At 41.5% G+C, this 16,923-nt stretch overlaps 1 protein-coding gene across 3 annotated transcripts in view; it reads right to left on the bottom strand.

The window, feature by feature from the left end:
• The window catches only part of Ppp4r4 (protein phosphatase 4 regulatory subunit 4), a 117,557-nt gene extending 100,985 nt beyond the window's left edge, over window positions 1-16,572 (bottom strand). For 2 of the 3 annotated variants that reach the window (XR_009382763.1, XM_059279259.1), the window contains exons 1-2: window positions 16,314-16,572; window positions 14,824-14,897 (exon numbers count right to left, since the gene is read on the bottom strand). Coding sequence is in view for 1 of the 3 variants with exons in the window: in XM_059279259.1 (XP_059135242.1) it covers window positions 14,824-14,897; window positions 16,314-16,436 (197 nt within the window). In the remaining 2 variants the exon portion in view is untranslated. Of the gene's footprint in view, window positions 1-5,211; window positions 5,322-14,823; window positions 14,898-16,313 lie in introns of those variants that run through there. The other variant, XM_059279260.1, reaches the window with a different exon arrangement.
• Between the last annotated feature and the right edge of the window lie 351 nt (window positions 16,573-16,923).

The following is a 16,923-nucleotide window of genomic DNA, read 5'->3' as shown; positions in this document are numbered from 1 at the left end:
GTTTTATTAGACATAGACATAAAATAATTACTGTTAAATTTTCCTTATAAATACATGTATTAATAAGCACACACACACACAAATGTGCACTTGTATAGAGCCAATCACAATTTAAAGTATATTCCTATTGGTGAGGATACAGGCAGATAAGCATAATAGTGAAGATCATAGTTTTGTAGTGTTGTGCAGAGTAAATGGGAGGTTTTGAAGGTCTTTCATTCCTGAGCTATAGTGGTAGTGCTGAAGGTGTAAAGGTATGCAAAATAGGAAGGCTTCTAGAAGCTCTTCCCATTAGATTTTTTTAACAAGCTTCTGATTTCCCCATTAACTAAAAACGTTTCAAGGAAAATCCTGTTAAAATGCTTCTAAAACGGGGGCTGGAGAGATAGCTCAGAGGTTAAGAGCACTGACTGCTCTTCCAGAGGTCCTGAGTTCAATTCCCAGCAACCACATGGTGGCTCACAACCATCTGTAATGAAATCTGGTGCCCTCTTCTGGCCTGCAGGCATACTGTATACATAATAAATAAATCTTTAAAAAAAAAAAAATGCTTCTAAAACATACTTTTGATGTTACTGCCTAACAGGATGGGCAGATTAAGCAAGATGATGTAAGAGAAAAGCTCAGAAGGGAAAGTAACATGGCAAGCAACCATTGGAAGACAGACCTGAAGCCTGGCACCTATAAAAATGAGGTGGCAAGTAGCTACTGCAGGAACAGGACAAGGCCCAATTCCTGAACTACAGCAGACAAGTGGACTGATGAAGTCAATCTTGCAGGAAGTACTTATTCAGAAATGCTGACTACCAGGCACTGGTCTCAATTCTCTAGCACAACTTAATAATGCTTTATGCCTAGAATAGACTTTGTCACGTAGCAATTAGTGGCTGGGTACTTAGAGTACTGATGGGAAAAGGAAGAGCATACAACTGAAATGATACAAAAGGATAGTCAGGCTTCAATAACAAATAAACACATTTAGACTAAAAAGTGAACTCCATTTCACATTTGGAAGGCCAGCAAGACATTCTAGAAGAGACACCTTGTAGAAGTACAACACCAGAGGGCCAAAGTATCTTAGCCTGAAGTTCAGGAAGGGGAAAAAGGTCAGGGACAGCTACCTACAGCCCGGATTTGAAAATGATATCATGGAGATGATGACTAAAATCCAGAGTGGATAACATGACCCACATAGAGTCCAAATAACACATAATAGTTCCTGTCTGCTCATCTGACTGATATGCCAGTAAATAAGGAACTGAGTCAGAAGAAATACAATACAAACAAATCAATTATAACACTTAAGGGATCTTGAGTCAACCAAGTCAGTCTGGAAAAGCTGTGTAGAACAAGGACTCCTTCTCCCTAATGCTAATGAGACACATCAAAGCCTCACCCAGGGCTTTGGGCTGGGGGTTAGGCCTTGTTAGGTAATGTGAGGAATGTGAATTTCCTTTGCTATGTATATACCTAAAAGAATCAAAATTAGCTACTGTGTGAACCAACAAACTACTATTTAAGGATGCACTACTAACAATACCCAAGTTATGAACTCAGCCTAGGTGCTCATCAATGAAAGAAGATTCATTGTATATACTATTTTGTGATATATGTGAGACATGAAGGTGGCTTCAGAGTTTCAGAGAGTAGCAGAGTACAGACTAAGGAATGTGACAATAAAGGACAGCAGAATAAGAGAGACCAGAGAGGGAAGCATGCAGCCAGAGTTAATAAAAGAGGGTCTATAGGGCTGCCAAGGATTAAGAAGCAAGGGCACCAACACCCCAAGTTCAAGAGCTGCAAAACTAGCTGCTGGGTGCAAGGAACCACAGGCATTCACAGCCCAAAGCAGTAAAGCACTGACCTGAGCACCAAGCTGTAAGTCAGTCTGTGGCCTAGAAAGCGTAGAGCCATGAGTCCCTAGTTCTCAGGACTGTAGAGCTATGGGCTCTAGGTTTGAAAGCCTGGCTTGGACGCCTCTGGCTGTTGTGGGATGGCCTGTATGTCAAGTGTGTTGCTGATTGGTCAGTAAATAAATCACTGATTGGCCAGTAGCTAGGCAGGAAGTATAGGCGGGACAAGAAGGAGAATAAAGCTGGGAAGGGGAAGGCTGAGTCAGAGAGACACTGCCAGCCGCCACGATGACAAGCAGCATGTGAAGATGCCGGTAAGCCACGAGCCATGTGACAAGGTATAGATTAATGGAAATGGATTAATTTAAGCTGTAAGAACAGTTAACAAGAAGCCTGCCACGGCCATACAGTTTTTAACCTATATAAGTCTCTGTGTTTACTTGGTTGAGTCTGAGCAGCTGTGGGATTGGCAGGTGAGAGAGATTTGTCCTGACTGTGGGCCAGGCAGGAAAACTCAAGAGCTCAGGGACATCAACACAATGGGAGCTGCTCCTCTTGCCTGCTCATGATTTCTACCCCAAAAGAACAAAGAGACCTTCAGCCAGCCATCTGTGACATGAAGGACAAGAAACAATAGGACATAATAGAATGTGGGAGTTAAACAGGGATTTAGAAATACAAATAACCTCTCTCATGGCCTTTACTTCATAACAGTAAAGACAGCAACTATGGAGCTCATTCAAAGTCAACCAACTCTCAGGGTGAAAGCATGATTTCCACAAAGGAAAAATCTGATTAAAACAGTTACCTATTAGTCCTCTAACATCTTTCATGATTTCCTAAATAACTCTTCACTTCACACCTGCATGTTTTCCTTAAGAGAAAGTCAATTTTCTTCTTGATGTTCCTCAGTAAAATAACTATTTTAGGCAAGTTTACCATTTCTCTTAATATATGAAATACAAATATCCTAGGTAACCTATAAAAGAAGGGATTTTAAGCTTAACTGAGGTATGACTGACAAAATTTATGTACATTCAAGATATACACTATAGTGAGATCTTATCTCCTATAAGGTAAATTGACAACTTATAAACACACACACACACACACACAGAGAGAGAGAGAGAAACAGAGAAGAGAGAGAGAGAGACAGTGAGAGAGAGACGGAGACAGAGACAGAGAGAGACAGAGAAGAGAGAGAGAGAGAGAGAGAGAGAGAGAGAGAGAGAGAGAGAAAGAGAGAGAGAGAGAGCACCATCAGGGTGCTTTGAGAAATGTACACATTGTAGAATGGATACCAGAATCAAGCTAATTAACTTATCTATTACCTCATATACACTTTGATACTAAATACATCGCCTCTTCTGCTCCCAGTTTTCCTCATTTCCCTATGGTTCTTTGTGTGCGGTTGAGGCCCCACAGGCTTTTTCCTGTCCACTTTGGCAGTTTCATCCTGCAGTTTCACACCACAGTCATCTCTGTTAGCACCACCTAGCGGTTGGAATATGAAACTCCAATCTCCTTATCTCAGAATCAAAAGGATAGGTTCTCTCAGGCTCAGCCTATCACTTTGAATACCTGAACCAGGAAACACAGCAACTGAAGAGCTTAGGTGACAGAAACAGAATCCAAATACCTGACTTTACAAAAGCAAATTGGCCCTTGCTAAAGTCATATTGAAGAAACATTAATCCTTATAGCATTTACATCTAATACTTGTAGAATTTTAAGATTTGGAAAATTTTAAGATTTAAGAAAATGGAGCATAGATCCAAAATGCAAAAGCTAAATTCTTAAAATTCCTTTTTTAAAAAACGGAAAAGACCTTGGTGACCTATTAGGGAAACATCCCCTAAATAAGACCTAAAAACTAGTAATGATAAAGAAAACTATCAATAAGCTATGCCTCAACAAAATTAAAAGATATTACTTTTCAAAAGATACGCTTAAGAAAATCAAGAGGCAAGTCACTAGCTGGAAGAAAATACTTGGAAAAGATGTCCAATGATGAGCAAAAATTCAAACAGACACATCACCAAAAAAGATTGCTTATTTATGGCTGCTTCATTAACACACATAACTTCTACTGGCCATTGTGAAATCCAAATTATGACTATTATGAAATATCATTACATATGAATCACCATGGCTTAAAATTAAGGAGAATGCTCAAACAGGCTGACATAAAATGGTACCATCACTCCAGAGCAGTTTAGCTATTTCATAAAAGTGTAAGCATAGACCCTTTATACAACCCAGTCACTCCACTTTTAGTTGTTTAACAGTGCGCGCACACACACACACACACACACACACACAAATGAAACAGGGTCTCACGTATCTCAGGCTAACCTCAAACTCACTATGTAGCTGAGACTGTCCTTGAACTCCTGATCCTCCTGTTTTTAACCTCCCACATTGTAGGACCACAGCATGTGCTACTACGCCTAGCTCACACAAAGACTTGTAAATTAATGTTTATAGTCACTTATTTTTTTAACACTCAAAAACTACACAAATCCCCCCCCAAACTACCCAAATGTTCATCAGCTGATGAATAGATAAACAAAATATCTCATATCCATGAAAAATTATGAATTTCAACATGTGGTAATATATTGTGTACCCTAATAAACTTTGCCTGAAGATCAGAAGATAGAACAAGCCACTACATTAAATATAGATGCCAGGCAGTGGTGGCACACACCTTTAGTCCTAGCACTCAGGAGGCAGAGATCTATCTGGATCTCTGTGAGTTCAAGGCCACCCTGGACTACATAAGATTGACTCAGTCTAGGAGAGAAACAGAGCCAGGCTGTGGTAGCACACACCTTTAATCCCAGTACTGGGAAGCACACACACCCCTTTAATGGCTGGGCAGAGAAAGATAGATAAGGCATGAGGAGACAGGAACTAGAAGCCTTTTCGGCTGAGGAAGCTCATTCAGCTAGAGTCCTATTGGCTGAGGCTTTTCAGGCTGAGGAGTCCTAGAGGTGAGACACAGCAGTGGCTTGTTTCTCTGTCTCCCTGATCTTTCAGCATTTACCCCAACATCAGGCTCCCAGGTTTTTTATTAAAAGACCTATTAGATTTCGTGTTACATCAATGTAATTATAGCAAATAAAGGAAGCTCGAAAAATAGATAATCTTCACTATTCATGTCCATAAAATCCCTGAAATTGAAAACTAATCTACAACAACAGAAAAGAGATCAACAATTGTCCTGAGTGGAGGAAGAGCTGGGAAACAAGTAAAAATCATGACAAAGGAATACAAAATAATTTTCTAGGATGGCTAATATGTTTATTACCTGATCATAATAGTTTCACAGATAAGTACATGTGTAAATACTTACCAGATTTCACTGTTTAAATATGTACAGCTTACTGGATGTCAATTGTATCTCAAAGCTATAAAAATGAAAAAATATACTCGCCGATGACTCGTTGCATTCCATTCTAAAGTATTTCTCCAAGAGATATGAAAACACATGTCTACATTCTAGAACAAGTAAAGCTGACCAACAGTCACAAAAAACATCAGTGGTTGCCTAGGGTCAGGGGAGGGATTAACTGCAAAATGACACCAGTGTAAATGTTCTATATGTTGATTGAAATGCTGGTCATACAAGGGATCTGCTTTTCAAAATCATCAAACTGTATGATTAGTTTATTTGAAGTATATCTCAATAAAGTTATTTTCATAAAATTGTAGGAGGGGTTGGATATCGCAAACTAGAAATCCGGACAAAAAACTCTGACTACGCAAAGTTTCTGGGTGGAAATTTTCCTCTGTATCAAAAGTGAAATACTTTGTGCCTTGAAAACAGGTGATATAAAAGGCAAGTAAAAATCACCTTTTGCTGAACACACAATTCTGAATCAAGCCAGTGCCACCTACGTACATTCCCTCTAATCCTTTCGCCTATCCTACAATGTAGATATTACTAGTCCTACTTAGATTAGGAGAAGCTTGGGCTCAGAGAAGAGACACGACTTATCCAAGGTTTATCAAAGTAAGTAAGCCTTAGTCTCCACATATGACTGTCAACGATAAAAATACTTGTGAATTAGGGATGACTTCTATACCATTAAAAATCCATAAAATTCATTTGCTTCCTAAACTATGACTTCCTTGAATACAGGTATCTGTATTAGGAGAAGCCTAGCACGTAAATGCTTGATAAATATTTGGTATGTTTCTATTTCAATTCATAAGATTCATTATAAAGTAACCATTAGCTGCACTACAAATCTCTTCCCTTATTAACATCTCTGATTGGAAGGAAGATTACATTATGAGGCCTGTGATCAAGATATTCAACAAGATAAGATATTCAACAATTGTGATGTAATTATCATACACCAGAGTATTATGAGGATATGGCAGAAACAGAGACTATGAGAAACTAACTCTTAGCATTTTTCCTTGCCTCCTACTTCTGATGGCCAACATGGCCCATGAAAGATACTATACTAATTTAAATGTCCATGTCAAAAGACGTACAGATTTAAATGATCAATAGAACTTGTTCAATGGTTTTAAGACCTTCATTTAGCCCTAAATATTTGAAGACAGATATGATTTCTATCACTTGTATAATAAACACTAATTCTTGATGCAAGCACTAAGAAACCATTGTCAATTTCAACTAAGGCTGCAAGCTAAGAATACAATTCCAAATGTTTACTGGGAACCCATTATGTATTCTTTAGGATAAAATTCAATCCTTATCTGCATCCCCAAAGTATATATGTGTTAGCTATTTGTGAAAATATACATGTATATAAAACTGACATTTATTATAGCTACATGACTTGGTCTATATTGTATTCAAGTGTATATAATCATTTATTTTAAATAATTCTATGATATTTTATTACAGAAAGTTCTAAGTATTTTAAAAAGTAACTAAATAACTGAAATAACAAGATGAAAACTTGCCCAGCTCTCTCACAACAGTATCATGCTATTAAACTCCAGGCCTTTCCAATGACATTATATGGGTCACTTTTACAATGATGAAAATAGTTCGCTTTTTATTTTGAAGCTTTTCCTGCAGCTACCGTGAGACCGCTCTGCTTTTTGATCCACAGAGAGAGCTTCCTCAGCTTCAGTATGTGAGGAAAAGAAAGCAGACATCTCCTAAAGTTGTCCTCAGAACAGAAGACAAGGAAAAAGAGATGGGGATCATCTCCAAACCTCTTATATTCAGAGACCTTGAACTTCTCCAAAACAGGGAATTCATAGTGTGACAAGAACCAAAGTCATCTGCCATTAGTAATGATGGAAGACAAGTAGCTGAGCTCCATCCATAATGCTCTCTTAATGCAGGAAACAATGGCCCTACACAAACAATAGGAGTCCTGAAATTTCTATGTAAAGGGGTCAATCAGTTGGACATCAATTTCACAGAGGATGGCACCTCAGCAATTTTTAAAAATGGGACCTCTTGGGCTCATTAAAAGTACAGGGACCAGGGTGGTACTTCCAGGAAAAAAAAAAAAAAACAAAGAGTTCTAACATTCACTTTGCTTCTCTTTCTGACAAAAATACACAAAACGTCTCATATCTTGTAACTAAGAGTCTTCTAATCACAGCCTAGGCAAAATAAGCACCAGCTGTGAAAGTGTACAGAAACTCTCCTGTAGGGAAGAAGAGAAGCTAGCAGACGTGAGGAAGTCGAGACAAAGGACAGAAACACCCAAAGGCTGGTAACCAGACAGTCATCTCTGGTGTGCTAGGAAGTTTGTCACTTGGTTTCCTGAAAATATATCAGCTGGGACCTCTTATGCACTGCTAATAGAAACAGAAGCTGAGAAAAGCACTTCAGAACCCATTGGATAGTTCTTCAAGTTGGACATAGGAGTATGCTATGACCAAATGTTCTATTTCTAGAAAAGATAACTAAAATAAATACATCTATTTACTACAGACTTGTATATAATACTTATAGCAGCATTCTGCAGTAAAGCCCCAAACTAGAAGCAAGGTAGACATCCATCATTGGCATCATAAGCTGTGTACATTTCTACAGGAATATCATACAGCAATGAAAACAAACTACTTACTGCTCTTTGGGACAATATGGATAAACCTCTCTTTAAATGTCAGCAAAAGAGACTAGATACACACATACACACAAATAAACCAGAAGCAGATTGTGGTCCCTATCAAGAAGCTGGAGGGAAAGGAATGAGTCTGTGGGAGGCTACTGGGCTAATCCAATAGATAATGCTTGATTTCTTAATATGCACGCTAGCTCCTTAGCTGTCTTCATTTATGAAAGTTCAACAAGCTGTATATGTATGACCTTTGAGCATTTCTCTGTATATTCAAAGTTTGCTTCAGAGGATAACACCACAGACACACACACACACACACACACACACACACACACACACACACACCAAAGTCCCTCTTTAAGTGAGATTCCAAATTCATTAATTTTACCATAAGAATTTGAAGAGTAGAAAGAACAGGCTACACTGTAGGACCTCACCACAAATTAAATGGCACTAACAGCAGAAGGTCTCAAAACTAGAAATCACAATAATGAAAAAAACCAAATAAATGGAAGCTCTTTAAAACATATGCATCCAGTGAAGTTTTCCATACAAATGTTTACTTCAGATAGCAAGAGGAATAGGTATTCTAAAGATAAAAATCAAAAACTAGATGACAGAAAGCTAATCATTGGTACTGCCCCTGGCTACCACCTCACTAGGGTTTTAAACACAGAGTGAGGTGGAGCACTTAGTGGGAACCACAATTTCTTGCCCTATGTTCATTACCCCTGAACTTCCTTGACAGCCAGAGTACAAAATGCTTGAAAACTCACAGCACAAAGTGGAAAATACTTTCACAGCACAAAGTGGAAAATACTTTCAAGTGACTTTAAAAGTAAGCAACATTAAAAGATGGGTTAGGTACACTACCTAATGAACACATTCGGTGCAAGATATCAATAGCACATTGCTAAGATGGGGCACCATTTGCAATATATCTAAACATTTGCAAGCCAATCTCACTGTCATTCAGCTGAAAATGCTTCTGTGGAGAGTCTGGTTTCTGATGGGTACTACCAGCAAAGGAAGCTACCAGATATCTATCACAAAGTGCACTTGATAACTTTACTTATACTCATTAAATTATTGGAAGGAAAAAGCAATAGCACTATCCTCTTTATGACTTTGAAATATATGCAGAGCTCTGAGTGTTGGAGAAGCAGGGAAAGCAGAAAAGAGACTGAAGGCTAGAATTAACTGGGTACCCACTGTGTGCTAAGTGCTCCCCACGGTTCACATTTCTGGAAAACAGGGATATTTTCACTTTGCAAACGAAAAAAATCAAAGTTCCAAAACTTTAGTAGCTTTCCTATAATCACAAAAGCAATGACTAATAGAATAGGATCCCATAACACTCTCTTGCATGTGTGCACGCACACACATATGTAGCTAGAGTTTTCCTGCCTTGCCCACAGTCAGGACAAATCTTTGTCACCCGCCAGTCCCACAGCCGCTCAGACCCAACCAAGTAAGCACAGAGACTTATATTGCTTACAAACTGTATGGCCGTGGCAGGCTTCTTGCTAACTATTCTTACAGCTTAAATTAATCCATTTCCATAAATCTATACCTTGCCACATGGCTCGTGGCTTACCGGGATCTTCACATGCGGCTTGTCATGGTGGCGGCTGGCAGTGTCTCTCTCTCAGCCTTCCACTTCCCAGCTTTATTCTCCTCCTTGTCCCGTCTATACTTCCTGCCTAGCCACTGGCCAATCAGTGATTTATTTATTGACCAATCAGCAACACACTTGACATACAGACCATCCCACAGCACACATACACACATGTGCATACACAAACACATACACATACACACAATCACAAGTTGCTTAATTCCTCTAGGGTTTTGGCCAACTTAAATATACTTACACATACTTGTGTTAAGAGGTATATATTCAGCCGGGCAGTGGTGCCACACACCTTTAATCCCAGAACTCGGGAGGCAGAGGCAGGTGGATCTCTGTGAGTTTGAGGCCAGCCTGGTCTACAGAGTGAGTTCCAGGACAGCCAGGGCTATTACACAGAGAAATCTTGTCTCAAAAAATAAAAATGTGTGTGTGTGTGTGTGTGTGTGTGTGTGTGTGTGTGTATTCATATCACAAAAAGAACAAGAAAGAATTAAGGACATAACATAACATGACTTGTCCTTCAAAAGTGTGAAATCTGGTCAGGAAAATACCTACAAGTTAGGGAGCATAAAAGAATACTTGTCTTTTGAGGGAGGAAAGTACTAAAACAACAGGGGAGCTGAAGAAGCTTTGGCATTAGGGAAGGCCTCCTGGTTCAAGAGTGCAGCTGGATCTTGGGATGGTAAATGTCAGACAGGTCTGACGAAGGGATATGCTGGGATGAGGAAAGGCAGAGTGAAGGATGACCACATGGATTCAAGTGACAGTGAAAAAAAATCAACATTACTGCTCCAAAAGAGTAGAAACAGCCCAAATGTCCGTCTGCTGATGAACGAATCAACAAAAATGTGGTACAATAGTTCCTCCTTACCCAAGATTTTGTGTTCTGTGGTTTGTTATTCACCCTCAGTTACTATCACCTTCTCATAATGTCTTCCAGTATAGCACTGTGTGTGTGTGTGTGTGTGTGTGTGTGTGTGTGTCTTTAAGCACTCTTTATTTAGTAATGACCAAAGCATACGGCTAGTAGTGCTGGCAATTTGGATATGCCAGTGAGAAGCCATGAAGTGCTTCCTTTAAGTGAGAAGGTGAACTTCTCAATAAGAAAAAAAAAAAAAAAAAAAAAAAAGCTATATACTAGAGTTGCTAAAACAAATGGTAGAAAAGATAGTTTTGTAAAAATGATAAGGAAAAAGACATTTGTGCTTATTTTGCTGCTGTCTAATCTCAAACTACAAAAGTTATACGTAGTAACAATGGAAAATGTGTTAAATATCAGGACTCAGTACTCTGCAGTTTCAGCATCCAGTAGGGGGTCCTGAAACATATGGTCTGCAGTTAAGCAAAAACTACTATATGCCTATGCAATCAAACACTATTTACCAACAAAAAGGTATTTAGTAATGATCTATCATAAACCTTGAAAACGTTTTGCTAAGTAAAAGAAGTCAGATTCAAAGGCCACATCATATACCATCCCATTTATAGGAATGCCAGAATAAGCAGGTCCATGGGGACAGGAAACAGATTAGTAAGTAGCTCCCAAAAGTTGGAAGGATTCAGAAGTACAAGCTTTATGGGAGATGAAAATGTTCTAAAATTGACAGTAGTGTTAGTTACCCAGTTCTGTGAATACATGAAAACCACTAACTGTTCACTTCAAAAGAAAACCATGCGGAATATGAAACACAGTTCAGTAAAGCCATTTGAAAAAATGAGGAACAGCCAAGCAGTGGTGGTGTATGCCTTTAATCCCAGCACTTGGGAGGCAGAGGCAGGTGGGTCTCTGTAAGTTCAAGGACAACCTGATCTAAAGAGCAAATTCTAGGACAGCTAGGATTACACAGAGAAACCCTATCTCCAAAAAGAAAAAAAGAAAGAAAAAAAGAGGAACAAACAGAATATCACAATGCCCAGCCAAAGAAGTCACACTTACCAAGGATTTTTAATGCCTTAAGGGTCTACGATTATCTAGGAAACAATTCAAGATTTATGAGTGAAAATTTACTTAATGAAAATACAGTATGCATAGACTCTTCTCTAATAAAATTATTCACATATTTTAAGTACATTCCTAAAATACATGCCAAAATCACACAGAAGAGAGAGAACAGGAAAAAGATGCTGCGATCTGAGTTTGACTAAGACACAAGCTGTGACTACTGGGAAGTTGTTTTGCTTCAGTGCTAAATGCCACAGATGGGTCTATCAGCATCATATTTATGCAAAACCATAAAATCATCTGTGTTAAATCTTCAAGCATCGTAACATTCTAAACTTTCTGTTAAAATGGCAATGATAACTGACCTGTCACACTTTCAGACTAAACAGTGAATTTTTCTGTCATTGGATGTTGGATTCAATTTAAATGCTATGAGAATCTCCATTAATGTAAAGCTTCACCTACTGATGCTTACACATTTGACTGAATTCTAATTCAGAATTATTAATATTCCAAAATGACTCAGTGGCTAAGAGTAATGACTGTTCTTTCAGAGGACTGGGGCTCCAGTTCAATCAGATCCAATGCCTTCTTCAAGCACTGACTGCATGTGGTGCACAGACATCCATGCAGAAAAAACATCCACATACATAAAATAAATATTTTAAATGATTCCAGAGTTTTAATATACACAATAAGAGAATTAAAGAAGCAAACATAACACACAAAAGTAGTAAATATACATATCCAACACTAGGAATAGTGAAGCACTCAAAATTAAACCTGAAAATCATCCACAGAGGGAAAAGACATAAGTCCCTATTAAGTTCTAGAATATTCAGAACAATATTTTAAGGGAATAAATTATTTAAAATAGAAAGCTCACTCCAAGAGAGCAGATAAGAAAGCAAGCTTTAAAAGAGACAGTTTGAATACATCTATGAGACAACCCAGTCCCCTCCCCTGAATCCTGGAGAAGAAAGAACCCTTCAGGCAATCCTGCCATAATCCCTCCAGAGGCAGGCCTGAAAGAAACCCCCCTGCCCCCCTACTCCCCCTACTCCCTACCCCCTGCCCCCCGGCCCCCCTCCCCCCAGGAGGTGGTAGTAAGAGGGTAGCAATACAAAAGAAGACCCCAGCTGGATAACCCACACACAAGCAAACTAGTGATCCCCTATCCATAAGAAACTAAAGGAGACACATGATCTCTTTTTAAACTCTCTTCTCTGAAAAGGGGACTGGGAGGGGAGGATTTGCCTCATAAGCTCTTCATAAAGTTCCAGAACTAAAGGAAACTTATGTTCTATATCTAAAAAAAAAAGAAAGGAAGGAAGGAAGACAACTTAGTTCTCTAATCAACAATAAAAGCAAGTGAAAAAACAAACTTAAAAAAAAAAAGGTTTATCAATGACATCTAGAATGAGGTATCTGCTGTCAGCTGTAAGTAGAGTAAGACTCTCAGTTTCCCGATTATAAGCCAGGGTTTACACTAAAAGAAGAAAAAAAAGCATGCCACAGGAATAAGCAGAACTTATTTTCAACCATTAACTGCTGCTTATCAAGAGAAATGTATCCAGTATTCTTCAACTGTCTAGTCATTTGCAGAAGAATAATTATGGTGAAAGCCAATTGGCAGGAACATGTCTCACTATGAAGCACTGGCTGCCCTGGTATTCCCTATGTAGCCCAGGCTGTCCTTGAACTCTCAGCAATTCTCCTGCATCAGCCTCCCCCAAACACTGGGACTACAGGTGTGGCCACCAAGCTCGCCTTCACTTTGCTTTGCTTGATTGATTGCTTGCTTGCTTGTTTGTGTTTGTTTGTCTGTCTGTCTGTAGGTTCATCTGTTTGGCTTGGTTTTTGTTTGGTATAATCATTGAAGACCATGATCAACAGGGTCTGCATGGTAGATATATTGATGCACAGTAAGAACAGAAACTCAGGTTGCCACCGGGAGCTAAATCATAATTAAGAAAAGTCCTGGAGAGAGGCTAAGGATACAGTTCAGTGGTAAACAGTTTGTTTCACATGAGCAAGGCCCTGGCCTTGAGGAAGAGGAGGAGGAAGAATCTTAGAGAAGGAATTTCTTATATAATCATTCAATAATTATCATGGGACTGGAAATATGATCTATCATCTATAATCAAGAACAGAATAAGAAGCTGGCCAGCACTTGAAACTAGTAAAGTAGACCTAAGCAAAGGAAACAAGAACAGACATCGTAGGAGGTAACAGCAGTTTTCAAAATCTGATTCCAAACAGCAAAAGCGAATACTAATTTACCAAAAGGAAAAAATATATACACAGGTGAAAATAATTCTTAAATATATACAAAATGCCTAGGACATTTTCTATTTCTGAAGACTTTTCATCAATATATTTACCTTTCTAGCCGGGCGTTGGTGGCGCACGCCTTTAATCCCAGCACTCGGGAGGCAGAGCCAGGCGGATCTCTGTGAGTTCGAGGCCAGCCTGGTCTCCAAAGCGAGTTCCAGGAAAGGCACAAAGCTACACAGAGAAACCCTGTCTTGAAAAACAAAAAAACAAAACAAAAAAAATATATTTACCTTTCTAAATGATTCATAACATTTGTATTAATATGTTCATATATGCATATGAAGTTGATTCCAGCAAAGTCCTGAAGTCTACAAGTTAGAAGAGTAAGAACAGTCCTGCTCCGGCTTCCCCCACTCCCCAGGCACGGGACTGAAGACCTTTGTGTCTGATACAATGTAGAATCGTCAGACACATATATAGCAACAACATAACGATTTGTCTTAAGCTACTCTGTAGAGCCTTCGAGATGGTCTGAAACTTAAATGGGAGTAGACTCAATTTAATTTTTAAAAAAAGAAACTCTCAGGCATTATAAAGCTCACATTGCAAGACTAATCTAAATAATATGTCCTGAGCACAATCTGTATTTGTGAATTTTTTCTACACAGTAAATAGCATGTAATAGTCATACTCTACAATAAACTTAAAAATTAATCACTAGCTACCCTTAAATCTTATCTATCCTAACTGAGCAAAGTTGGAAAGGAATTTTAAAAGGATGTGATTCAATTCAGACCATTAGCTGTTCTGCTTCTCCTCCTCCAGGCAATGTTCTTTAAATTAGATACGTTATTTGATTTCAGTTCTCAAATTCATAAGCCCAAACCTAACTTAATTCAACAACATAATTGTGATGCATGCAAAAGTACTCTCTCCAAGTGGGAGAGTAAATCTGAACACCAACAACAATTGAAACACGACATTTCAGAAACAGTTCATGTTTGCCCCACAGGCAAAAAGCAGCAATTTGACAGAAAGACTGAGACATACCTGAGCAGATAAACAGCCCTGTCAATATCACTGAGGTCTTCATCAACAGTCAATCTTTCTATTTCTTCTGGTGTCTGTCAAGTACAATATGCAAATTAGACATACAAACATTGGTCATTCTTGCCTCCCAAAGACCCTCGAAGACCCTATTGGTGAAAAAGTTTCACAATTATAGCAATGACAACTAATCCAGAGTCTGATGGTTCTTCTACATTCTGGCAAACACAGTCTCCAGTTCAGTGCTGGGAGGGGGGGTTGGTTTTGCTCTAACTTATAGACTGCAGGACCTCACTGGAATCAACTTCATTCGCCTATATAACACATGTGGACATATATACATATATTCACATATGTTTATCTCCAACAGAATAAGACTCTACAGCATTTTTCCACACCAGGAAATGCTTTAAAGGGGGGTTGGACTGAAGACTGCTGAGTGGGATTGAAAAGGACAAGCTTTGGAAGCTTGGGTTGGGAACCGAATAAACTTAGAATGAAAGGCAATCAAAGGTTCAAGAGAGCTATTGAGGGAGTGCCAGATGAGTAGGGAAGGGGTCCTTAAACTAGGTTTGCTATCTGTGAGGATGAGGGTTGGTGACTCAGAAGGCTGAGAAGATGACTCTGTGGGGTGGGGGAGATATTGGGGGTGGGGTGGGAGGACAAACAGAAGGTTGACTCCTTCAAGGGAGTTGGGAAGCAGGGTCCCACCTACAATCCTGGAGATGCTGAGAGGAAAAGGATGCGTGGTGACTCTGGATGGGAGCAAAGGACTGAGAGAGGCTTTGAAACCCTAAACTAGGACGACTCTAGGAAGGGTGCCTGTCTTTGGGAGGTGAAGGGAAGCCATGCTGCCCTGGGCACGGAGACCCAAGCTTGATCTTATGCAGAGGTGGGGGAAGGACCATGAATGGATGGGACCTGGAATATCCGGGTGAGAGATGGAGGTAGGGCTGTGTGAACCCGAGGGTGGGCCAGCGACCAGAATCTGGGAACACGGACCCAGAAAGAAGCCGGCTGCGGATGAGGGGCACACGGAGGCTGGCCACAAGAACAGCGGCTTGGCCGTTCGCGGGGGAGGCCGGAGCCGGGTGGGGCGCAGGGCTGGCCGCAGTCGAGGGACCAAGTCGGAGGACGGGGCTGATTCCAGTCAGGGGACAGTGCTGATTTCAATTCCCAGACAGGACTGGCCGCAGTCAAGGGACCCAGCTAATGCCAGTCAGAGGAAGGGGCCAGCCTCAGTCAGGAGACAGGGCTAGCTCCAGTCAGGGTAAGGGGCTAGCTCCAGTCAGGGTAAGGGGCTAGCTTCAGTCAAGGGGCCGGACTGGTTCCAGTCAGGGGACGGGGACAGGCCGACCCTGGGCTGCGGCGGAGAGTGAGGCTCTGTAGCGGCTGCGGTGACACGGCGACTGGCGCTGGAGCGCCGAGGGACCGTCGGACGCCGCCGGGTCGGGCGGGCAGCCCTGAGGGGAGCGTCTCTCGGCCCTGCGCACCTTGAGGCTCCGGCGGACCGGCCTCTCGATGATGGTGAGTTCCTGCAGGTCCTCCATGTAGCCGAACAGGCTGTTCTGCCCGAAATCCATCGCGACGCCGGCGGCGGACGGCGGCGGATGCATGGACCGCCGAGGGGCTCCCTCGCCGGCCGGCCCGAGCGGCCCCGGGATGCCGGACGCGCGCAGCCCCGCGCCGCCCACCAGAAGGACTCTCCGGTCCGGCTCTCGGCCGCGGGCAAGCGGAGCGAAAGGCCGCGGGCGGCGAGAGATCGAGCGCGGCGGGAGCCGGAGCGCAGCGCGCCGAGGGGGCGGGGTGGGTGGAGGGGGCGGGGCGCACGGAGGGGGCGGGGCCAGGGCAGGGAGCCGCCTCAGCGGCCGCCTCGGCCCCGCCCCCGCCCGGGGGCTGCGCGCGCCGTAGGACGCAACTGCCTCGCAACGACGCGCCCCCCATCGGGCTCCCTCGGCCCTCGCCCCGCCCCCAAGGCAAGCAACCCGCCTCTCGGCGCGTGCGCAGAGCTCTCCGCGTGTTCTCCCCCGGCCTCCCGGCGGCCCGGAGGCAGGCTAGGGGCGGGGAATGGGCGCGGGCAGGCTGAGCCAATGAGAGTGAAGC

This window comes from Peromyscus eremicus, chromosome 14 (genome assembly GCF_949786415.1).
Source record: "Peromyscus eremicus chromosome 14, PerEre_H2_v1, whole genome shotgun sequence".
Lineage (NCBI taxonomy): Eukaryota > Metazoa > Chordata > Mammalia > Rodentia > Cricetidae > Peromyscus > Peromyscus eremicus.
Note: the sequence above shows the minus strand (reverse complement) of the source record. Positions and strands in the feature narration are given on the sequence as shown.